Raw genomic sequence first — 25,995 nt, forward strand, 5'->3', positions numbered from 1 at the left:
TAGACTATCTCAAGAGTTGGTTCTGGCCAGCTCTGTGGATTGCTTTAAAAAAGGCCTGGATACTTTATTGGATACACAGAATATAACTGGATACTAACATTTATAGGTAAAGTTAATTCAGGGAATATCCGATTGCCTCTCGGGGATCAGGAAGGAATTTTTTTTCCCAGCAGGAGCAAATTGGATCATGCTTTGCAGGGTTTTTTTACCTTCCTCTGGATCAACTGTGGGTATAGGATTATAACTTTTTTTTAATGGTTGAACTGGATGGACTTTTTTCAGTCAGACTAACTATGTAACTGTGTGCCTAACTAGACATAACGTATGTGATGCATTTACAAATATCTTGCTGTTGTTTTTATTCCCTTAGCAGGGAATGAAAAAAACAAGATCCTCTGTCAGTGAACACAGCTTTGTGTGTGTGTATATATATATATATATATATATATATATATATATATATATATATATATATATATGTATGTATGTATGTATGTATGTATATATATATATATATATATATATATATATATATATATATATATATATGTGTGCGTGTGCAGTGCTATCCCTAACCTTACTAAATAAATATATTTTGAATAGTTAGTTTACACTTTATAACAGTGCTCTGAATAAAAACACAAAGTGCTAAATCTCTGTGCAAAATGTGCAATTACAAAAATTGTGCAATCCGTGTACTGCCAATTAAGAATAAAGTGCAATTAGTGCCAATTACTAACAAAAATCACTGCACACATCTGTAATAAAAATATAGTCCATACGGAAAAAAGAAGTGTCCAAATCCAACATAAAAAAACTCTCAAATCTTCATGCATGTGCTCACACGTGTCCACACTGTGTGAATCCAAACAAATCGCTGTAGTGGCCCCTCACCTCCTTGCCAAGACCCCACAGGGTCAGCTCGCTTTAAACCAGGACACCACTCTGATGACTCACCAGGTCCTCCCCCGCCTCTTACACTCTTATCAGCAGCCTCCTCCTCGGTTCATATATGGACAAAAAACTCATATAGTGTAATACTGTTTATTCTTCAGGAATAGATATAGAAAAAGTTGCCCACTCACATTTGATTTCTTCTCATTACACGCCTTCAATACCCCATGCTATGAATCTCCTGCATGGGTATTAGATACAGGGATATCAAATATGGCCGCCACGCCAGAAATGACGTCACCACGCTCCCAGAATCCTCCTCGCGTTCCGACGCGTTGCGTCACGGTAACGCGTGACTTCCTCAGGGTTCAGTTTACAATAATAGAGCTGTGTTCGGTGAAAGACTGAACCGATCACCAGGTCCCCATGGTCAGTCATTGGCCAGGACCTGGTGATTGGCATGTGCTGTAACAAATCACATCCCCTGCCTGGGTGCACGGATCACGTACTAAGTGATCCAGCACAGGGAAGCTGCTCTATATGTTATATGATCGGTAATCCTTTTTCTTTTTTTGTTACATTTAAAACATGTTCTAATTACCTGTTCTGTGCAATGTTTGGCACAGAGCAGCCCTGATCCTTCTCTGCTGGGGTCCCCCACTAGCGCTCATGGCTCCTCCTACCCTCCAAGTACCCCCATCCCCAGCAAGCATCTTGATAGGGGTGGGTACTTGTGCAGGCTTACTCCAAATCCCCGCTGTCACAGGATTTTAATGGCAGTGGCTCTTGTTACTATCAAGGAGGGAGAGAGAGGAAAGAGAGCCGCCCCTCATGGGCACAGCGCTGGATCGAAATTGGGCTAAGGTAAGTATAACGGGGTGCTGGGGTTTATTTTACCTTAATCCAGAGAATGCATTAAGGCAAAAAGCCTTAAGGCTTTAGAATGACTTTAATGCATTCCCTGTATTAAGGTAAAAAACACCCCACTACCTGTTCTACCCACCCTCATCACTAAACACTTACCTGACCCTGTCACCACTCCAGCGCTGTCTCAGTTGCAGCATCGCTCCTCTCCTTTCTGGTCTCACAGGAGACATTGAGAGTCAGTAAACTCCTGTGAGGAGGTAACAGGGTCGTGGCTTACTGGTGTTGGGTGTGTATATGGACACACACAGCCCAACACGGGAATGCGTGCGAATGAGTGCCTCCATAGCATCTTGCTTGCTAAGGAGGCGCCCAAAGGAGGGAGGGGCGGAAAGCACCAGCTGGGAATGCCAGTAGAGGAGGTATGGGAACGTATGGAGGTATGGGACCGTTCTGTGTGCAATATCATTGCACAGAGCAGGTAAGTACAGTATAACATATTTTTAATGTAGCTTTTTATCACTTTAACATTCAGTACAGACTTTTACTTGCCATGTTTAATTCACAAAATAGTCTCTTTCAGCAATAAGTCCATTACCATCTTATAAGTACTGAAAGGACTATTTCAAAGAACCTGACCAATAATTTCACCTATGAGCCTCTCATTCACAAGAAAGACTTAGTAATTGGACCAGATCATTAGTGAAATATCCTGCTTCCAAGGACCTAACTGGTTGCCTAAAAGGTAATTCTTCAAAGTTGGTGTAGCTCTCCTTTTCGCAAGAGCTTTTAAAAAACCTGTAAAGTAGAACCCCACAGGGAAAATTTGTTATATAAGGAGACCAAATGTAAAATCCAGTAATACGCTTTCATTGTATTTTAATAATGACTTTTGCTAACTGCAAGAGCAAAGTCGGAATGAAAACCACTGTGCTGTAATTTTTCCTTTCCTCTAATTTTATGTGTTTCTTGATCTACATTCTTTTACCACCGCTACTGTACAGTAGTTTGAAACCTGGCCTAGAATATTTGAGGCAGTAATAACCAGAGTCTTAGTGGAAGGTTACATTTCCTACTGAAAATGCCAGTTTTTAGACCACAATACAACTGTGGTTAAAATGAGATGTGTCTACATACTTTATCTGTCTGTTATTCAATCCATTGCATATTTTCCCTCTTGTGCTTTGGAGATGTCCCCGTGACCGCACATTAATTCTTGATTTCTGTCCTAAAATTATTCCAGTTTTATTTTTTTCTGCGGGCATGCCTTTGCCTGCATTTGTGGTGCTGATTATAAGCCTCTCGCAGAATTATTATTTATTATTATACGGGATCTATACAGCGGTAACCTTTTGTCAACGCTGTGCAAAATAAAGGGAGACCTTTTGTACTGCCCTAGGCAACACAGACACACCAGCCCCCCCCATGGAGAGAGCCAGAAACACCCCCCCCCCTTCATGGAGAGAGCCTGACACCAACCAACACCAGACCCCCCCACCCCCCCACCGAGAGAGCCTGACACTGACCAACAACACCCCTGCCCAATCCCCACCCAAGAGAGCCTTTTACTAACACCCCATCCACTCGGCTGTGTTCGGTGAAAGACTGAACCGATCACCAGGTCCTCATGGTCAATCGTTGGCCGGGACCCGGTAATTGGCATGTGCTGTAACAAATCACAGCCCAGTCAGGCCAGCGTGCGCATCCCCTGTCTGGGTGCACGGATCACGTACTAAGTGATCCAGCACAGGGAAGCTGCTCTACTCCTGTGTATCTGTTATATGGCTGGCAAGCTTTTTTTTTTTTTTTGGGAGGGGGAGTAACAGGGTTAACATCTGGGGTGATCAAAGGGTTAACTGTGTGCTGTGTGTGTTTTTACTGTGTGCTGTGCTTTACTTGTAAGTACGCTGCTTCGTATGGCTCTACTATGCAGATCCATACAAAGCAGCATGCTGGAGCTGACAGGGGAGAGATCTGTATTGTTTACATACAGACCTCTCCCCCGCCTTTGAAAGTTGGCAATCACCGAGTGAATCTGGAAGTCACTGGCCGGGAACACAATGATCGATAGCTTCACGCGCACCCCCTACCTGGAGACACAAAATCACATATAGATACGTGATTTTGTGCAGCCCTGCCACCTTGTAGCAGTGGTTCTGCTGTAGGGTGGTCAGAGGGCGGTTAACCTACAGGAGTTTTTGCATCAAAAACATATATATGGTAAGACTAGACAAATCTCCTCTATAACTAGTAGTCCAGCTTCAAAAACCTAGGAGCCAGCGCCATGCAACTTGCATAGGACTATATAGGTAGCAGAGTGAGACATATGATTGAACAACAGTAAATGCTTTATTGCTTTAGTTAGAAAATATCCTCCTAGTCATTTCTGGCCATGGCCATCTTGAGTACGAGCAGATGATTCATGTAGCAATTACTTCCTGGAATCCATCTGCCCTTAGACCGGGCATGCATTCTTGGAGGGTGGGCTTAACTGAGAAAACCCCTCCTGAAGACTCATGAAATGTATGACATCATTTGCCTAGGCCTGGAAACAAGGAGGTAACTAAAGAAATGTAAAAAAACAGTTTAAGTAAATCTGATATGCTGCTAGCATTAGTAAATAGCTAGGAAAGTATAAGGATTCAGAATAGTCAAAGTTGATTCCACTTTAAATTCCACTTTAAAGATGAGCTGACGTTCTGTCGTAACAAACAGTCAGCAGGCAGGCTTTTATTGCATAAAAACCTACAATGTTGTTTTTGCAATAAAATGTCCCTACCTGCCTGCTTGTTGTCTTCTTCGATGCTGCAAACTGAGTTGTGCATGTGCAGCTCAGCTTACAGTGCTGGTCCAGTCTCTGAGTGCCAGGATGAAGGCCTCCTGTGCTTGTGCAGGAATGATGTCATCCTGCGATGGCCAATCAAGATGCCCAAAGACCCGAACTTTGAAGAAGATGCCTGCGAGGAACCGTTGGACCAAAGAGAATCAACCTTTCATTTCCGCTCTAATTTTGAACAGGCTTCATTTCGAAGCGGAAGTAAACTGCCAGATTGACTTCAAGATTTTGGGCCCCAGGAGGTGGTTGCCATAATGTGCATTTATGTACAAGGTACTTGTAGCTTATGGCAGGCTTGCCTAAGAAAGTGATCTTCTGAAGATAACACTGTTCTCCATTGCTGTCACCTCCATCATCTCCCAGACTTCTTTTGGGTTGAGAGACTATCACCTCTTGATTGGTCAGATGATAAAATGCCACTTTTATAACCCCAGGAAGCAGGTAACAAAGCAGAAATGTCCCATACAGGGCATGCTTAGCAAAATACAGCAATACTTTAAGTCCAGCCACTTGGTTGTCTTTTTCTATGTAGTCATTCTAAAGAGAGAGTCTTTGTCTTGTTGTCCCCAGACCTTTTCTTGGCCAGAACTCCTGTCTGTTCATCATACATAGGGGGGGAACCCCATATTGTACATGGGGGGGAACCCCCAGTGTGCCCTTCTCACACTGCATCAGCAGCGCCACCCTAGTCGGCACTTCTGCATTTCACCTCCTTTTTTTCTTTTCAGTATGTGTTTTTTTTCCCCATTTTTCATTATATAATTGTCAGTAAGAGGATCACATGCACATACATAACTAAAGATTCCCTTAAAGTACCAAGTGTATATGTGAAGTCTATTTCCAGATCCTCATCAAGCGCTCGTTTTCCTGTGATGTGCACATTTACTGTATGGAGCATGATGTATGAGATCTCAAAGCCGTACAATGGTGTTGCCTTATCTTTGCTTATTCAGCAAAGATTAAAAGCAGTTGTCACAGCAGTTGACCCTGTAATATTTTTTCCTCTAGACAGTACATAGCCAGGTGACTCTGTAACCGTTAAAGGAGAGCTCAAAGAAATGTAACTGGAAGGTGCAGGAGAGGAAGTAAGTGTGTTTTAATGACACCTACCTTCATTTTCAGAAAATAGGCTCTCCATAAATTTTGGCAATGGCACAGAAGTACTGGTATCACAGCACTGCCGCTCTGTGCACTTTGTACACTTTGTACTGCCTGTTGCTAGGCATGGACCAGAAGCATCAAGCTAATGGTACTGTGAGATACAGGCTTTCTGAAAAGTGCATCCAAAGGACAGAACAAGGGTACACTTCCCTACACTGATCATTATTTTCTGCTGCCAGGGAAGGCTCCCCGCAAGCAGAATACAATAGCTCAGTAGGAATGATTCCCCCATCCACGCTGGTTGATCAAAAAAAAATGAATTCTGTATAACCTACCGTAGGCTGAATTCACTCACTGTTGCCTTGTAGTAACTCATGCTTGGTATGTTGGTAAGCTGCGGTTTCATTCATTGTAAGAGTTCATTCACACCACAACACTGCAGTGAACCCATTTTTATGTATCGACGTGTTGCGATGCACTTCAATTGACGTCCAAAAGTTTTTATTGAAAGTGGTCGCATCTCAGTGGAAGAGGGCAAGGTTTCGGGGCTGTGCAGGACTCGTTTGACAGGCATGTGATGTCTGACCGTGGCCCAAAACATTGCAGTCGCCACTATGATGTGATCACTTTCATTAAAAACATTTGGATGTTACTTGAAGATCCATGGTGTGCTGGAAAATACCTGCAATGTTGCCAGTTTACAGCACCTGTTTACTTCTCAGTCCATTCCAGAAATGCGTGTGATGGGAGTATTGATCCCCTTCAACACAAGTGCTGTTTGAATTTTTCCAAGCACCACATAGGACATCTGTGTTGTAGCACACATGCGTTTTGTAAGTTGGGGTGCCTTTTACAATGCATTGCACCACCATTGAAATTTATGAAATGTTTCCATTTAAGCAGTATTAAACTCTGCTTTGTTATTTATGCCTACAGGTAAGCCTATATTAAGGCTTATCTGTAGGTATAGTGAACATCTCCTAAACATGTACCGTTTAGGAGATATTCATATTTGTAGCGGCCGGTGACATCATAATCGCATGATCACTGCGCTCTGAATGAACAGCACTCTGGAGTTTGCCATCCATTGAGAGAGCTGTGCCGCGAACATGACTCCCGTGCACATGGGTGGGAGTTGCGTTATTGTAGCCCAGCCATTCTAACAGTTGAAGAGTCTAAGCCTGGAAGAAGACTGGGTAAAGATATAAAAGCACCAACAGTGGTCACAGTGCACTGCTGGAGGGCTTCGTTTTACGGCAAGTCTTTCATATGCGGTACATACTAGCACACTATGACTTAAACTGCCTGGGGGGGGGGGGCACTTTTTTTTTTCTTTTTACTAGGACTTTACTACCTCTTAAACACACTGCACAGATGTAAACAGGTTCCTTAGTGTCTGTTCCCACAGTATGCCTTTGCTTGGTTGAGCAGCCTTATCCAACGCAGTTCCATTGTAAAGACAAGTTACTTTGTCTTCTGTACTGAGTTCAGATCCCACCATTGGGCTGCAGTAGTGTGCGTTGAAAAAAGTAGGGCCCTCCAAGTTACCCTATATGGAATGTTGGGAACAAGACCTGAGGGAAGTATTAGAGGTGGCGGAGTGGAATAAACTGGCGCAGCTTAATTCCAAAAATTATATCAATACTTCGCTAATCGAAGCTAATTATAAAGTTTTCTTGTGGTGGTTTTTGGTGCCCTCCCGCTTGGCATATTTTGTGCAGAGGGCCTCCTCCAGCTGTTTCTGCGGCTCTAGACAGGAAGGAACGGTTCTCCATACATGGTGGACCTGTAGCAAAGTAAAGCGATGCTGGATTCGCACATATCATTTTATATATTCACTTAATCTCATCAAATCTCCACTTCAGGCCCTCCTGGGAAAGCTGGTAGAAGGCATACCCGGATATGTGAGACGCCTAATTGCATTTATATTTACTGCAGCCAGAATATCAATTGCACGCTCGTGGCGGTCCCCCTTGGTATCCCTTGACCTCCTTTTTTTTTTTTTTTTTTTTTTTTTTTTAAATTTAAATATTTATTAATTTTTCACATTATTACAAAATTTCCATAAGAAGAGACACAATACATATAAATATCAATACATTTCTACTCTGTCCCTTCTATTTACCTCTTTTATTTCCCTTCCCTCCCAACCCACCATTTCCCCCCTTCCCCCCCTCCCTCCCCTCTGCAAGATCTCCAGTCTCTCTAGGCCCAATAACTTCGAATAACTTCCTAGTTTAGAGTTTTCTATATTTCTCTTTCAATCCCGATTTGTCCCATTTTTCCCATCGTGAATAGTATATTTTCATCCTGTCTTCCTGCATATGATAAGATTTTTCCATTCTGCTAATCTGGTTTACCCTATTGATCCAATCCTCCTCTGTTGGTACCTCTGTCTTCCGCCAAAACTTGGGGATCAACCCTTTTGCTGCACTTAAGTAGTACCATACACCTGATTCTTTATATTTATTTACTGTTGTCTCAACACTATGTAGGAGACACATGGTTGGGTCTAATCCTATGTCATTTCCAGTTATTATTTCTATTAATTTGACTATTGTCTTCAGGAAACCTGAATTTTTGGACATTGCCACCATATGTGAAACACCGTGCCCTCTTCCCCACATCCTCTCCAACACATTTTTGAATTCTCCCCCCTCATCCTGTGCTCAGTGCTCGGTGTAATATGCCATCGTGTCAAACATTTATAGTTAATCTCAACGTCTCTCAAACTAACACTCTCGTGAACTAATCTAAATATCTTATTCTGTTGATCTTCATCTATCCCCACCCCCATATCTCTTTCCCAATTTGTTATGAAAATCAACTTTGTGTCTGTGTCTAGTTCTGTAAGTATTCTATACACTTTTGTAACACCGTGTTTCCCATCTCTACGTGTTGCTAATAGCCTTTCAGACATATTCCACTCCGTTTTTAATCTCAAGGGTTTTGGGAGAGTTCCTATAAAACATTTTAATTGATGATATTTCCACTCATCTATTTTAGTAAACATATCTCCTCCCATCTCTTTTAATTCTTTAAATGTTCTCAGTTCCCCCTCTACCAATATATCTCTCAGTTGGATATCTTCCTTTTTAAACCATCTCCCTGATATCTCATCTTTTCCTGGGGGGAAAAACTCTGTGTTTGCAAGAGGCATTAATATAGAGTTGAATTCACATTTCATGTGTTTATGTAAATTATCCCACATCCTTAAGACAATTAAGGTGTAAGTGCTTGTGCCCTCTTTAATTCTTCTATAATGTGCTGGAACCCATATCATCCTACTCAAATTAATTCCACTCAGATCATTTTCCATTTTTACCCAACGTTTCCCCTTATGATTAAAAGTCCAGTCATAAATTCTTGCTAACATTACTGCTTTGTAATATCTCTTGACATCAGGTAGTCCCATCCCCCCTTTCTCTTTAGTCCTACTTAGTGTTTCATATGATACTCTTGGTTTTTTATTCCTCCATATATATCTTGTTAACATTTTTCTCATTATCTTAAAAAACGCCTCTGGGAGTTTGATCGGGATCATTTGAAATCTATAGAGTATTTTAGGTATAATTACCATTTTAATTAGGTTCATACGTCCTAACCATGATGGATTTCCTCCTTCTAATCTTTTTAGTTCGTCCTTAATCTCATTTATCAGAGAAATATAATTTAATCTATACAGTTGTTTATATGAGGTAGCAAGTTTTATTCCTAGGTATTTTATATCTTTTTCTCTCCAAATAAAGGGGAATTCTTTTTGTAGCTTTTCTTTTTCGCTCTTTGGTATATTAATGTTCAAAATCTCAGTTTTTGTTGGGTTAATTTTTAGATTAGATAGTTCACCATATTCCTTCAGGATCTTCATTATATTTGGTAGTGTTATTCGGGGGTTGCCTACATAAAACAGTAGGTCGTCCGCAAAGGCCGCTACTTTATGTTCTATATTTTCTATCTGGATTCCCTTTACCGCTCCACTGTTCCTTATTATTGATAGCAGGGGTTCCAATGTCAATACATACAGCAAGGGGGACAATGGGCATCCTTGCCTTGTTCCATTGGACATCCCAATGGATTCCGACCTTTCCCCATTTACCGTGATGATTGCGGTGGGCTCCTTTATATAGTTTACCTATCCATTCACGCATTTTCTCTCCAATCCCCAACACTTCCAAGTTGTCCATCATAAAGCCCCAGTCCACTCTATCAAACGCCTTTTCGGCATCAATTGACAAGAGCACTACCGGGGCTTTCCCTTTTCTACTTTTCTGGATAAGCATCAGAGTTCTCAAGCCATTATCTCTACCCTCTCTCCCCTGAACAAAGCCCACCTGGTCTCCATGAATCCATTCGGGCATTAGATCTTTCAGCCTGTTTGCTAGGACCTTTGCGTACAACTTAGTATCAGTGTTTAATAATGAAATTGGTCTGTAGCTAGAGCACTGAGAGGGATCTTTTCCCTCCTTATGGATGAGAACTACATGGGCCTGAAGGGATTCCCTCCTCCCCTCCATCCCACCTCCCAAGTCATTCATATATTTCTTTAACTTTGGTAACAGTACTTCACTAAATGTTTTATAGTACTTAACTGTATAACCATCCGGGCCTGGGCTTTTCCCTCCCCCTGTACTTCTTAATGCTGCTTCTATTTCTTCCTGAGAAATTTCTGCATCCAAGGAGTTCAGTTGTGTTTCACTAAGCTTTGGCAATCCCGCATTTTTTAAATATGTCCTCCTTTTTTCATTAATACCTTCCCTAATTTCTTTTGGTGATCCTTGGTGGCTGATGTTATACAACTTTCTATAATACTCCGTGAATACTTTAATAATTTCTTTAGTTGAGTGGACCATCTCCCCCTTACGGCTTTTTATCTTTTCTATATAATTCCTGTTCTTCTTCTTATTCAGGGCTCTCATTAAGTATTTTCCTGGTCTATCACCCCATCTATATCTTTCACTTAATACTTTATTATATACTCTTCTCCTCTCCTCTTCCATCAATCTCTCTAATTCGTCTTTTTTATCCCTTAGCTTCTGTCTTGTTTCTATTGTTATTTTTTTCTTGTGTATCTGCTCCAATTCCAGGATTTCCTTTAAGAGTCCACTAACCCTCTCTCTTCTTTCTTTTTTCTTCCTTGCTCCCATCGCAATCAGGATTCCTCTTATATATACCTTATGACTTTCCCATACTGTAGCTGTCGATACTTCCTCTGTTTCATTCTCCTGGAAATATACCTTAATCTCTTCCCTGATCTTCTGCACAATATCCTCGTCCAAGAGAAGAGCCTCATTTAACCTCCATCCTAAACCTCCCGTCCACCTTTTTCCCCATCCCATTTTCATTACGACTGGGGCATGGTCCGAAAAAGTTCTTGTCTCTATTTCTATTTTAACCAGCATTTCAATGAGTTGATGATCTATTAGAATGTAATCCAGTCTCGAGTATGTCTCATGTGCATTAGAGAAGAAGGTATAGTCTCTGTCCTTCATGTGCATTATTCTCCAGGTGTCCACCAGCTGGTACTCGTGGATCACCTTCCTCAAAGCTCTCAGGGACCTACCCCCTTCTCTCTGCACAAGGGAGGTTGCATCCATTTGTGGGTCCATACAGAGATTCAAATCTCCTGCTATTATCAAACGCCCTTTTTTAAAATCTATCAATTTTTTTAGCAAACCCTTCAGAAAGATCTCAGGTTTCTTGTTGGGGCAATATATATTGGCTAGTGTGCATTCAATTCCCTGTAGTTTACCTTTCAAAAACAGGAATCTCCCTTCCGGGTCAGTCCTTCTATCTTCCAACTCAAATCTCATATTTTTTGCCAATCCTATTGCCACCCCCTTTGCTCTTTTAATTGGAGAGTCAGCGTAATACCATGTAGGATAATATTTGGATTTTAGTTTCCCATTAGATTCTATCTCAAAATGTGTCTCCTGCAAAAATACCACTGACATTGCCCTATGATGTAACTCTTTAAACAACTTAAATCTTTTCCCAGGGCAATTCAACCCATTCACATTATATGTTATAAACTGTATTTCTTCCATCCTTCTTGATTTTATTTATCTCTCTTCTAATTCGTCTCCTCCTATTAGGACCGAATGACTTGCAGAATATTAGCCTTACTCCCCCTCCCCCCATCTCCCCCCCCCCACCCCCCCTGTCTTACTTTTCCCCTACCCATTTTTAGGCTTATAAACTGCCTACAAATCATTTGTGGAACTGTTTCCACAGTTGATTTAAAATATTGGGTGTAGACTCCGCCCATGGACAGCTCACCTTTCCTCCGACCTCCCTAGCACCCCTTTCTCTATCTACAAGGCTCTGCAATAGCCTTTACTTCCCCACCTCAACCGGAGCCTCCAGAGGGACTTCCACCTCAAAAAAGGGGGATACTAGGGGGGCAAGGGAACAAGAGAGAGAAAAAGAAAAGCGTATTTTTTTGCTCACTTCTCCCTCCCCCCTCTCCCCAACCCCAGAGCCTCTCTCCCCCTCCCCCCGACCCGCTGCCAATCCTCCCCTCCCGTATCATCCGAGTCTCCTTTTTCTTCTTCTTCCCACCCAGTTATCTCCATTCTTTGCAGATCCAGTCTATCACAAAAATCTCTCAGTTCCTCCGGGAATCTCAGGTATGCTGTTACCCCATTTTTCCAGCCAATTAGAGATGCTGAAGTACCCCATCTATATTGCACGTTCTGTTTTCTCATTTGCTCTAACAGGGGTCTCAGGGATCTCCTTCTCCATAGAGTCTCTGGTGTTAAATCCGCAAAAATTTGAACAGTCAAATCTCCATATTTAATTAACGATCTTCCCTTGATCTTCTTCCAAATCTCATTTTTGACCCCAAATTTCTGGAACTGTACAACAATATCTCTCGGTCTTTCCCTCTCAGTATCTTGTTTGAATTTTCCTATTCTGAAAACTCCATCCAGTTCAATCACTTCTGTTTCAGGCCTGTCTCTTATGGAGTTTAAGATTTTTTTAACTAGTTCATTTAATGTTTCCCCCTTTGCTGCCTCTGGAATTCCTCTCACCCTAAGGTTAGACCTTCTTTCTTTATTTTCTCGAATTTCCATCCTGTAGAACAGTTTTTTCTGGGTTTTCTCCAAATGGGTTATTTTTTTCCTTAGCTTATCTATGGTTTGGGCCTGGGTTTTAACTTTCTCCTCTGTTTCTTCCATTCTCATTAGCAGATGCCCTAAATCGTTCCGAATTACTGTCATTTCATGTTTTATCGTTTTCTCCAAACTTTGGAACATTTCTATCATCTCCTTCTTATTCGGTATTTGTAGTTCACCATCAAGTTCTTTTTGTCCCAAGCCATCCGCTATTTGTTGGCTACAACTGCTGTTCATACCCAGTGATAGTCTCGGGCTGTTTCCTGAGCTAGTGTCCATTTCCCCTTTGGCGCTTGCGCCTTGGGCCCTTTCTGGCGTAATGTTTCCATGTGATGTAAATTTCTTTATCGTGCCTGATTGAGACCCTTTGAGCCCTGCTCCCTTAGGACCTTTATTCTTCATATCCTCTATAAGTCTTTTGTCTTCTATATTCTCTAGATGGGGTTATACCTCTCCTCTATGGTTTGTAATCCAGACAGGTTTACTGAGTTTTACTTGTGCTCTCCTAGGGGAACGTGGGTCTCTTCTCTTCTGAACCCAGGGAATCCTCCCCTCTCCTCCTTAACCCCTTGTTCCCCACTGTCACTCAGGAGTCCACTATACAATACAATAGGCCCCCAGCAGGTCTCACTCACCCTTCTCTTCCCCGGATGGTGGCTCCAAGCTTGGGTGGAGGGTCTTCACAGCAGCTCTGTCCTGGGGGGGATTCCTCTGGGCTTCCAACTCTGTACCTGGGTTTTTTTTTTTTTTTTCCCTCTGGGCTTCGTCTCAGGGATGCAGGGTGGGTCTCCTGGCGCTCCCGGGCTCCCTGACCCAGAATCGAAGAGTTAGCTGGCCGGGGGCCCCAGGCAGCAATAGACCGGGGGCTACAGACAGTAGCCAGCCGGGGATTATGGGCAGTAGTTAGCCGGGGGTTGAGGGCATCAGAGAGCCGGTAACTGTAAGCCGGCGTCTCTCCGTCAGATCAGGCGGCTGGCCGGCTTTCTCCTCTCCCAGAGAGCCTCCGCGGCCGGTCACACACCCCCACCACGTCACTCCGCTCTCCAGCCGTCTGGGTCCCTCTCTCACCAAGGACCGGAGAGGCCGGCCCGTCACTGCGACCCTCGTCTGGCTCCCATCTCCGGCTCTCCGGGCTCCACTCCACGGCCCTCCAGACTCCGGTGAGTCGGCTCCTAAGGGTCACCAGGGAGGTCGGGGAGCGGTACCTAGCCGAAGGCTAGTGCCGCTCACTCCCCACAGCCACCATGACCAGGCTCCTCCCACCAGCGTATCCCTTGACCTCCTGAAGGCCAAACTGACCCGGATTATGGAACTTTTTTTTTATCGCTGTTCTTCATGATAGGGTGGCCTACTTTGAAAAAACCTAGGATAATGAATGAAATATCTCTCAGCACCGTTCTAGGCAGGATGGTGGACAATATTTGGAATCTATATACAGTGCTCATCTCGTACCCAGCACCTGATTGCTCGCCGGTTCCTCCTCCTCCACGCACCTTTCTTCTTCTTTCTTTCTCTGTATTCTTTTTCTAGTTCTCTTTTCACTTTTCCCTTCTTCCATTTTTTCTTAATTTCTTTCCTTTTATGTTTCTTTCCCTGGTATTGGATATGGTTAACTAAAGGCCATGGGGAGTGTCTCCTCTTATGGCCTGTTGATTATTGGAGGGTGATCGACCCTCCATACAGGTTATGGTAGTCTCTGATGCCAGACCTGACAAAAAGTTTCATTTTAGTTTTCATTCTCTCCTTTACCTTATTGTTGCGGGCCTTACATTTTATAAGTCCCTATGGGTCCCTTTTGGCTATCATTGACTGACAATTGTCCTGGAAAGTTGTATTCTGTGTATTGCTTGTATCAGCCCAGATGGATGGCAGTTTGTGGAAAATGGATGTATAATTTTTTGGATTGGCTTGTAACTCCTTTTCTAAAACAAATAAACATCATTGAAATGAAAAAAGTAGGGCATTCTGTACTTTTGTAGCGCAGTGTGCGGTGAATAAAGATGAATGAAATTTACTGTATGGTATTTCAATAAAGTTAAAAAAAAAAAGTAGAGTGTGATACGCACCGCCACCACTACCTTCACAGTGCACACCAGCAGCTGCAGTATAACGTGGCCACTAGTGTGGACAAGCCCTTAAACTCCCTATGGGTATACTGAGAACAGATGTAAAACAAATCATTCAGTGAATGAACTGTCTACATTCAGGTCTGGTCCGTATTGTGACCTGACATTATACCCACATCCATCATTAATCAGTGTTGGGTGTGCAGAGCATAGAATATATTCATCTTTTTTAGCGTTCTTTATATATCTGGCTTGCAGAAGGGCCACAGTGAAAATCGGAAGCAGCTATTTTCTAAGCCTGCCTTTATCATATATCGTCTTACGTGTTATTGTCCCCCCTCATCCTTCCAGCATTCAGCACGTGATCCATATGATTGTGCGAATTCTGCTTACATAAACATAAACCACAAGCACTATTCCTACATTAGTAGGGCTGGTAACTATTGTTTAATGGACCAGCAATGCTTGTATATGCACCATTAGTTCTGTGTTTATGAAGCAGTGAAAAGAGCCATTCCATTTCCAGATAATATTATTATTAGTATTATTATTAGATTAAATGTTAGCAAGCTCTGAGGTTATATTCCAGAACACAATCTTTCATTTCTCAATGTATAGAAGGTCTCCAGGTTTGCTAGTATCTTCAATTTCCTGCTCCCATGTACAATTTACTATGAAAACCATTAAAAACGTTGTACTAAATTAGAGCTTCTCAGGAAACATGTTGACAAAATCATGACGTGACAGAGGCGTTCAGAGATCATATCTGACATGAACAAAGAGGGCTTTATTGCCTTGCGGGATCATTTAAATGACTAAACTGACAGCTGTATGAGTTAACTGAAAGCCTTAGTTCACTTTTTAATTTTTTCTGAAACTAACACCGTACACCCATACCCCCCAACCCCCCCTCTTTCTTGCCAGTCCTTGCTATACTTACCAGGACTTATTTTCCAGGACAGACCAGAGTGTTTTTCCATGCTGGCACTGACCAATCAGAATCACTCTGATCCGTCCTGGAAGCCCTGCAGCAAAAATGGTGAGAAGAGTGTGGATTTCCAGTTTCCAGACCACTTCATCAGCTGTGTGTATACTGACAGCTCATCACCCAGGGAGGTAAGTACAACAGGGGCCAGAGCTGGGGGAGGGTGTACGGTGTTAGTTCACCTCCTACCTTTTTTCTGACAAGTGAACTTATGCTTTAATTTTTATCCCACCAGTAATGGTTGGGTAAATTCTGAAATAGCTATGCAAATGTAGATTTTTATTTTTTTTAAAGTCTGTTATATGCATACCTGTAAGCCCACCTTCCCACGTGACACTGCTTGGATTTGATGATTGGTTTGTTAGACATTAGGGCATTAGGAATTATTTTGTGCCATGGGGGTAGAGGTCATGCCTATTCCACCCCTATAAAGCTGGCCATATACCAGTTTAATTTGAATGTTCATGCATGTAGATTCTGAAAAAGCTTTCATCAGAGCATTTGATCTTGCCACCACTGAGTCAACCAATTTTGTGTCTGAAGCCCTTAAAAATAAAATAATGTAATCCAGACCTGCTACTTGAAACTCAAACATATTAAACAAGTTTCCTTTGTGTCTAGAGCATACTCCAACCTTTCTCAACCTTTTTGTTTCAATGGAACCCTTAAAATAATTTTTAGGTCTTGGGGAACCCCTCCCAAAACTCAAATTTATTGGGGTCAGTGGGAAAGATACCCCTTACATTGGTGATCGGTGGGAGGAATGCCCCCATTCTTTGCAGACAACTAAAAATATAATTGGTTTCATGCAGCTGGCTCTGACAAGTGTAGTTAGCCTCAGAACTATGGAGATGCCATCAAATGAGAGCTCTTTAAGCCATAGCTTGGGGAACCCCTAGAAACCTGTGGAAGAAACCTAGGTTCCACAGAACCATGGTTGAGAATGGTTGACATATATGATACAGCATAAATTGTATCCTGAATGAAAACCCCATTTACAGTAAAAATGTTAGTTCAAGAAGCAAATAAAAATGTTACATACACGGTCCAGTCATGGCAGATTAGGACCAAAGCGGTCCTAAAATTGTCTACATTGCTTGTTGGGAGCCTGCATGAACCAAGCTATTGAGCTGTATGATTTTAACATAACACCTGTAGAAAGAGAGTAAAGAAAGCCTATGTTCTTCTTGGAGTTTATCACTTGCTGGCTGTAAGTGTTAAGTATGAAATATTCATATGCATTGATTAGCAGATAGTTTTCTTGATGGGGAAAGTTAATTTTTTGCATACATGCAGATTTGTCCTATATGCAAAGAATTATATAATTCATGACTTTCTACATTTTGTTTAACTATTCATATACAGTGTTTCATAGTTAACTGGTAAAAGAAATTAAAGAAAAAACCTTTTTACTTCTGAATATAAAAAATAAATGATATGCCTGGAATTATTCCTCTTTAATACATAAAAAAAGTGTTCATTTTAGGACCATTATTTGTGCTTGACTCTAATTTAATGAGCAATAGAAGTTTTTAAACCTATGTAAACTTTCAGGGTTTCATAGTTTGTCGTTTAGCAGGTGTGCACGTTTGGTATCTATTTACTTGACACAATTTTATATTTTAGGGAAAAAAAAAGGTATTTTGTGTGCACTAATATTTACTAAAGTTTATTATACATTAACTGAAAATATAGGTTTGATAGGAGTTGTACAAATATTGTGAAATAAAACAAAATTTGTAGCTTAAATATGTTTTTACAGGTCTCTTCCTTTCAGAAAATATATAACCAATATAAACCCATATACTTCTGAATTAAAGCTTTGGCCTTAAACCACAGACCTACACTCTACTACTGTCATGTGGGAAACCCCTTTTACCAAGAAGGTTGCCTGTCGATGGGCTCTTCCCTATGTACCCAGCCGAGTACACTGTATCGTAGCCGAACACACCCAAACTTTATTCAGTGTATAACAGAGTATCCCCAATATCTCCTTTGAGTATGAAGGGTCCTGAAAGAATGTACAATGATTTATTTTTAATGTATATCTAAAGGCAAGAACAATGTAATGTATTGCAACATACCAGTCCTTGGTTGTGTTGGTTGCTTTAGTTTTCTTTTAATTTATTTTATTCTGTCTGTTTTGTGGTTTTTTTTTGTTTTTTTTTCATTGAATTGCCTGCAAGTGTTTAGCTCATGGTTGCAGTGCAGCCCCATTGATCTCAATAGGGGAGTGGCACCTGTCGATCTCTGCAGCCTGAGTTAAAATTTCCACAACTGCGGCATAAGTACTGGCCTGTCAGGCTGTAATGTTAGAGTTCTGGTGGGCAGCCAGGGGACAATAAAATCGAGGCTCAGACACCTGTCTTTACCGCTCCCTGACTGCAAGTATGAAGAAGCCTTTAAAATCTTTTGGTAAGCAGGTACTTTGTGTGTATTTGCTACCTATCTGCACCTGTAATCATGAGCAGCTGATGGGGGAATTTAAGAATAAATGTTACATTACCGCAGTTAGGGATTTTGCAGAGCAGTGTTGGCAGCTAGTGCACATGCTCAGTTTTCAGTGAGTTTTTGTGCTGAGCATTTCCTCCCTATCGCATCTCAGCACCCCATGTGACTATAGAGTCGCACAGGTGGGTGTATACACAGATGTAAATGACAGCCCATTCCTTCCCTCCTCCTCCATGCCCACTAACCAGCTTGAATATTACATCTTGATTGATGGAGGATTTGCTTCCCTGCTCTTCTAAGACACAGGCCGGTTGGGGCGTGACACAGCCTGTGTCTGACAGAAATCCACCCACACCATGTTGTTATTGCCAAAAAATAAACATTTTATTTCAAATATATATTTGTACAACAATTTAAATGTTTATGTTTGGACTTTTTTATTTTATTTTATTTTGAACATGTGAACATGTGACCAGCAGCAGAGAACTAGAAGCTCCTCCTGCATATTTCCCTGCAGGTAGGCTGGGAAAGAGCTGGGTCTTGTCACAGCTGCTTACTAGATTTTTTTTATTTTAATAATTACAGATCCATCATACACATACAGATAGAGATGTGATAATGTAAATTAAGCCATTTTTGCAGCCTTTTTAGCTGTCGTGTGATTTAAATTTGACAATAAACTCTTGCAAAAAGTTTAACTGTCAGGTGATTTGAATCCTGCAATGGGTTTGCCACTGCTACCCGTGTGAACAATTCCTAACTGGCAGGCAATTTAAATGGGAAACGTAAAGAGAAACCCAGAACTTTCTTATTTGAATTCAATAAAAGAGTGCAGTAGACACTTTTTAGGATTCTGTCATATCTTTGCACTACAGTTTCGGTGTTTGTCAGTGCTTATGCCATTCATGTACCTGTGGGGAACAGGTACATCATTTCTCACAGTAGGCCAGGGGTGCTCAACCTTTTGAAGAGTGAGGGCCACTTAAGTAATTTGGTAACTGGTTGTGGGCCGCAATGAAATTAAATGGTTCAGAATTTAGAATTTTTTTTATTTTGAATAGAATAATGAACATTTTTTTTCCTGCAGCTGCTGAATGCCAGCGGTAGGGAGAGGAGAAGAAGCAGGATTTCAGCAAATTCAGGAGGAAAATGGAGAGGATCAGTTCCTATATGTGCCACCCTTGCTGCCCCTCCTGTCCAAGCTTTTGCTGTATTCAGGTTGCTAGAAAGGTCCCAGGCACAGTGCACTTGGTATCACTCCAACTGAGACAGGAGCCGGCGCAACAGAGGAAGCATCGGCTTATGTAGCTCCTACTCCCTCCGTGGCCACCTGCCTCCTTCACTGCCAGCACCATCTTGATGAACTCTAATCCTCTGGGATGGTGGGTTGGCAAGCCCAGGTCATGATTAATGGGATTTCTCCCCTGGGCATGCACTTCCCTGGTTTAAGGTTGAGGGCCACATCAGAGGGGTCCGAGGACCACAGGTTGAGCACCTCTGCGATAGGCAGTCGGCATTGAGTCTCAGCTTTACTGAACTGCCTGCTTGGCAAGTGTGCCTATCACACGGGTGGACAGAGCCTGATGGGGATATTTGAGAGACTAGTTCACCATCAGGTCCCCCTGCGTTGTAATTGACAGCGAATGGCAGTGGGCAGATTCCGTTGCCACTATTGGGCTGTCTAATGCTGTGGAATCCACACACTGCTGTGCATTGTCAATCACAGGGAAGGAAGACATGATTGGTAACTTATTTCCAAGCATCCCCATCAGGCTGTGCCTGCTGTCCACGTTCAGCCCTGCATCATTGGTTGCTAGAATGCTGGCAGTCTGCATCCTAGCAACCAATGATGAAGCAAATACAAAACAAAATAATAAAGTTAACACATAACACCCCCTCCCCAGTATTCTGGCCTATCTACGTATGCCAAAGAAGAGTTTTCGTGTTTTTTTAATTACCTCCATAGCTGGCAGTAATTGTTTTGAATTTGTGGTAGCCATAGGGGCACATTGTAAAAATGAATGCAAATAATGTTCTGGAACTGTTTACAATGCTTTCATGAATTAGCTGCAGGGATTTTTAATGGGCCAATACCTCCAGAAAAGGGTAGCAAACACTTTATTGAATCACCCCCTCTGTACCTTATGGAATGGGTCATGTAGAAGGGCCATGGCTGTGAATGATCTGAAAGAGGGAATACTGACCGTGTATCATAGAGACAGGATCAAGGGACTCACTTCATGCAAATGATCTTAAAAAGAGCAGGCAATGAATTAAATTGGTATTGGCTTCTTTTGTAAGACAACACCTGGCTGGTTTGACAACTGGGATATGGTAAAAATATAACAACAGAAAGATGCTGCTAGTTAGGAATATACTGTATAAGTTTATCAGTTCACACCAGTTTCATAGGAAAATACTATTTCTGAATGTATGCATGAATTTTTATTTCTGTTTATCAACGAAACTCTCTAGTTCCTATCTAATTAATGTTCATATTTTATTGTATTACAGATTACTGGAGTAATTCTTCTAGCTGTTGGAGTGTGGGGAAAACTCACATTAGGAACATATATATCTCTCATTGCTGAGAACTCCACCAATGCCCCCTACGTACTTATCGGAACTGGCACTACAATCATTGTCTTCGGACTTTTTGGATGCTTTGCCACTTGTCGTGGTAGCCCATGGATGCTGAAACTGGTAAGAATCCACTCTTATTTACTCGTGATGACAGAAGATATTTCTGCGACCATTTGCTATGTTTTTCATACCTTGGAATTGTTCGGTCACTTCCATGTCATCTGACAAGAAAGAATGTGAATACTATGGCAGCTAACAGTAAACTCATTTTTTTTTTTAACTTAAAGTTCACCTATATCACATATGAAAAACTACACATGTTCACATTGCTCTGGAAGTAATTTCATACTATATAATTTGGCCCATAATATATCCATTCTCCCGTATCTCTCTACCAAATCAAGATGTATGGGCCAATCAAGTATGCACGTACAGTACTGTGCAAATGTTTTAGTCAGGTGTGAAAAAATGCTTTAAATTAAGAAGGCTTTCAGAAAGAGAAATTCTAATAGTTTATTTTTATCAATTAACAAAATGGAAAGTAAATGAATAGAAGAAAAATCCAAATTAAATCAATATTTGGTGTGACCATCCTTTGCCTTCAAAACAGCATTAATTCTTCTAGGTATACTTGCATACAGTTAGTTGTTAGTTCTCCAAGATGTTTGGAACAACCTACCTGCTATGGATGTAGGCTGCCTCAAATCCTTCTGTCTCTTCATGTAATCCCAGACAGACTTAATTTTGAGATCAAGGCTCTGTGGCGGCCAAACCATCACTTCCTGGACTCCTTGTTCTTTACTTTAAATATAGTTCTTAATGACATTGGCTGTATGTTTGGGGGGTCATTGTCCTGTTTCAGATGAAATTTCGGGCCAATCACACGTGTCCATGATACTATGGCATGATGGATAAGTGTCTGCCTGTATCTCTCAGCATTGAGGACATCACTAATCCTGACCAAATCTCCAACTCCATTTGCAGAAATTCAGCCCCAATCTTGCAATAAACCTTCGCCATGCTTCACTGTTGCCTGCAGACACTCATTATTATACCTCTCTCCAGCCCTTCGCGAACAAACTGCCTCCTGCTACAGCCAAATATTACAAATTTTACTCCACAGCCCAGAGCACTTGTATGATTTTTCTGCACCCCAGTTTCAATGCTTTTGTGTATTTGATGTGGAAACAAGGCTAAGCCACTCAACTATGCACAAAAACATGGGAACTGGGGTGCAAAAAAATGGCAGCATGTGCTGATGAGTCAAAATTTAAAATATTAGGTTTTTTACACAGAGATTATTCAGATGGTTGTGATTCTTGTAACTCTGGCATGTAAATACACAGGATCTGGAAGTTTGGGCAAGTATAAAACATTTTGTTCCTGCAAGTCTTCAGAAAAATACACTTTTTTCTTTATTCTTAGTGCACTGTGTGTTCTACATAGCAGAAAGGTGTTTAAAGCAGTATTAAACCCAAAAGTAAACATTTCTTAGATGTGATGGCTGCAATAGTTACCTCTTAGGCTTTTTTTCTTCCATTTTCTATTGTGTGATCCATCCAGTAAGGAACTGTATTGCAGGCAAACCATTTAACACTGGCAGGGGTGCTTAAGATGATCAACTTTTATTTATGTAAAACCTTTATCCCTAAAGGAAAAAAACTGTTTTCTTTACTTGATTATGAAGTGTCAGCTGGAGTTCAAGTTTAGTGTGTTACTGTTTTTAAATCTGCTAGTACTTCTAACACTCCCTTTCTACCTCCAGACTGACAATGCTGCTATCCAAGTCTGCCCCCGTGCTCATTCATCCAGAGTATAATGTATGAGGTGTGTTACTGGCCAGATCACTAGGTGAAAACAGAGGGGAAAATGAGAAAGAAAACTAATGCAGCCACCACAACTAATGAGTAGTAGGCTGCTATATATTACATTTTTGGTTTTGCATTTAATACCGCTTTAAAAGGAGCACATAGAGGTCTATTTATCAATGTTTTTTTCCAAACAAATTGCACTAAAACGTCACATATTTTTCCAATTATATTCAAATTGTATGTGAAAACAATAATAAATAAACCCTATGTTCTTTTCAACAATTTTCTAGATCTACATACTGAAGAGATTAGCCTTTTGCAAATAATCTTATTAGTAGGTGTAAAAGGTTTCCCTGTTTTATTTTGTACATTTGAATTCTAAGTTGGCTTATATACGCTTCAACAAGTAGCGTAGACAAAAAAAAAAACCTGAGAAAATATTAATGCTCACATGTAAAAGAGAGCATTATGTATATTTTTTTAAAAAAGTAACAGATGTAGAGGTATATTTATAAACCATGAATGACGTACCAACGTTCACTCGTTTAAAGAATTCTGGGCAAAAATTTTATTTTCCCATGCGGTGGGGCTGTGTTTGTACTGCATTATTTAAACTCTCGTTTTGTCTAGGGGTTCCCAAAGCTTAGAAATGCTTATTTAATCTGTCGGACGCAAGATCAGTCCCCGCCACTCCTGCCCCTTGTGAATGGGCTGTTCTTGACGTCATCACGCCCATAGACTGGCTCCAGGCGTGAGGATGGCAGGAACAGTCCACTGCTGGACGTGGGGGATCATGGTTTTACATAGTTACATAGTCTGTCTGAAAAAAGACAAAAGCCCATCCAGTTAAACCATTAAAAAAAAAAAGTTCTAATCCTATACCCACAGTTGATCCAGAGGAAGGAAAAAAAAACCAGCAATGCATAATCCAATTTGCTCCTGCAGGGAGAAAAACCCCTTCCTGATCCCCCGAGAGGCAATCGGATATTCCCTGGATCAACTTTACCTATAAATGTTAGTATCCAGTTATATTCTGTGTATCTAAGAAACAATCCAGGCCTTTTTTTTTTTTAAGCAATCCACTGAGCTGGCCAGAACCAACTCTTGAGGGAGTCTATTCCAAATTTTCACAGCTCTTACTGTGAAGAAACCTTTCCGTCTTTGGAGATTACTTTTCTTTTCCTCCAGACGTAAAGAGTGCCCCCTTGTCCTCTGTGATGACCTCAGGGTGAATAACTCTACACCGAGTTCACTATATGAACCACTGATGTATTTATACCTGTTGATCGTATCCCCCCTTAATCATATCCTCCCCTTTTCTGGAGGACTGGGTAGGTATAGCTTTTTCCTGAGCCCCTTGACAAGTGTCCCCAGTGGGCACAGCTCCACTGCATTTGAAAATAAAAATTCTGACTGGAGTTCTGCTTTAAATCCCATAGGACGATACTCCTGCAGTGAATGTTTGGTGAATGTCACACTCGCATCTTTATAAATATACCACTAAGTGTGTTTTTCGGCTGTAATTAGATGTGATCACATTAATAGGAAAGAATGGCATATATACCAATCCTTTCATGTAAATTGGCTTTACTTAAATTGTTTGCATAACACAACAAAATATGAAGCTCATTCTTTGTTGCAGCTCCTTTCGAATATCATATTCTCCACTGTACCTGCTAATTGTTGTAGTCCAATAAAGAATCACAACAAAACAGATCTGACCGGTTTTGCATGTTTTTATGCTGGGAAACTGGGGAGGAGGGGGGATAACTCAAGTTTTGCTTTGATAAAATATTCATTCACCTGCCAGATTGAAACCCTGGGGACAGTGGATAGAAAACATATACAGTGGGGATCGAAAATTTGGGCACCCCAGCTAAAAATTTGTATTAATGTGCATAAAGAAGCCAAGGAAAGATGGAAAAATCTCCAAAAGGCATCAAATTACAGATTAGACATTCTTATAATATGTCAACAAAAGTTAGATTTTATTTCCATCATTTACACTTTCAAAATAACAGAAAACAAAAAAATGGCGTCTGCAAAAGTTTGGGCACCCTGCAGAATTTATAGCATGCACTGCTCCCTTTGCAAAGCTGAGACCTGCCAGTGTCATGGATTGTTCTCAGTGATCGTCTGGGAAGACCAGGTGATGTCAATCTCAAAGGTTTTAAATGCCCAGACTCATCTGACCTTGCCCCAACAATCAGCACCATGGGTTCTTCTAAGCCAGCAATGGGCAAACTACGGCCGGCGGGCCGTATACGGCCCGACGGACCTTTTAATCCGGCCCGCGGAGCTAGGCTCCTCTCACAGTCCGCCCTGAAGACCGGTGTAGCATGAAAATCTGTCTGCTATGAGGATCTGTCCCCCTCGACGTATCTGTGCATGTGCCGGAGATCGCCGATCGGCTGCTAATGCCTGAAACTGGCACATGCGCAGATATGTCGAGGGGGACAGATCCTCATAGGAGACAGATTTTCATGCTACACTGGAACGGCGTGGGAACACCGCGAGAGGAACGCGCGGAGCAAAGGTAAGTGAATTGACACAGGGGGGACTTGGGGACTTAATATGGGGAATGAATTACTATAGGGGGGATGAATTACTATATGGGGGATGAATTACTATATGGGGGATGAATTACTATATGGGGGATGAATTACTATATGGGGGATGAATTACTATAGGGGGGATGAATTACTATGGGGGATGAATTACTATATGGGGGATGAATTACTATGGGGGATGAATTACTATGGGGGATGAATTACTATATGGGGGATTAATTACTATGGTTGATTAATTACTATGGGGGGTGAATTACTATGGGGGGTGAATTACTATATGGGGGATGAATTACTATGGGGGATGAATTACTATATGGGGGATTAATTACTTTACTTACTATGGGGGAATATTACTATACTTACTATGGATGACACATACACATCATTCATCTACTCTTGGTCCGGCCCCCGGGTCCAATATATGAACCCATTGCGGCCCTCAAGTCAAAAAGTTTGCCCACCCCTGTTCTAAGCAGTTGTCTAGAAAACTGAAACTGAAAATAGTTGATGCTCACAAAGCTGGAGAAGGCTATAAGAAGATAGCAAAGCGTTTTCAGATGTCAATATCCTCTGTTCGGAATGTAATTAAGAAATGGCAGTCATCAGGAACAGTGGAAGTTAAAGCAAGATATGGAAGACCAAGAAAAATATCAGACAGAACTGCAAGAAGCAAGCCCCTCAAAAAGCAAACATCGAGAATAATCAAAACTGAATCTACA

At 41.4% G+C, this 25,995-nt stretch overlaps 1 protein-coding gene across 1 annotated transcript in view; it reads left to right on the top strand.

Moving 5' to 3' along the window:
• TSPAN7 (tetraspanin 7) overlaps nt 1–25,995 on the top strand; it is a 229,683-nt gene that overhangs the window by 140,897 nt on the left and 62,791 nt on the right. The window contains exon 2 of the mRNA XM_089673916.1: nt 20,827–21,015. Within this exon, the coding sequence (XP_089530042.1) occupies nt 20,827–21,015 (189 nt within the window). The remainder of the gene's footprint in view (nt 1–20,826; nt 21,016–25,995) is intronic.

This window comes from Staurois parvus, unplaced genomic scaffold (genome assembly GCF_062004578.1).
Source record: "Staurois parvus isolate SC_StPar_1 unplaced genomic scaffold, SC_StPar_1.0 ptg000145l, whole genome shotgun sequence".
NCBI lineage: Eukaryota > Metazoa > Chordata > Amphibia > Anura > Ranidae > Staurois > Staurois parvus.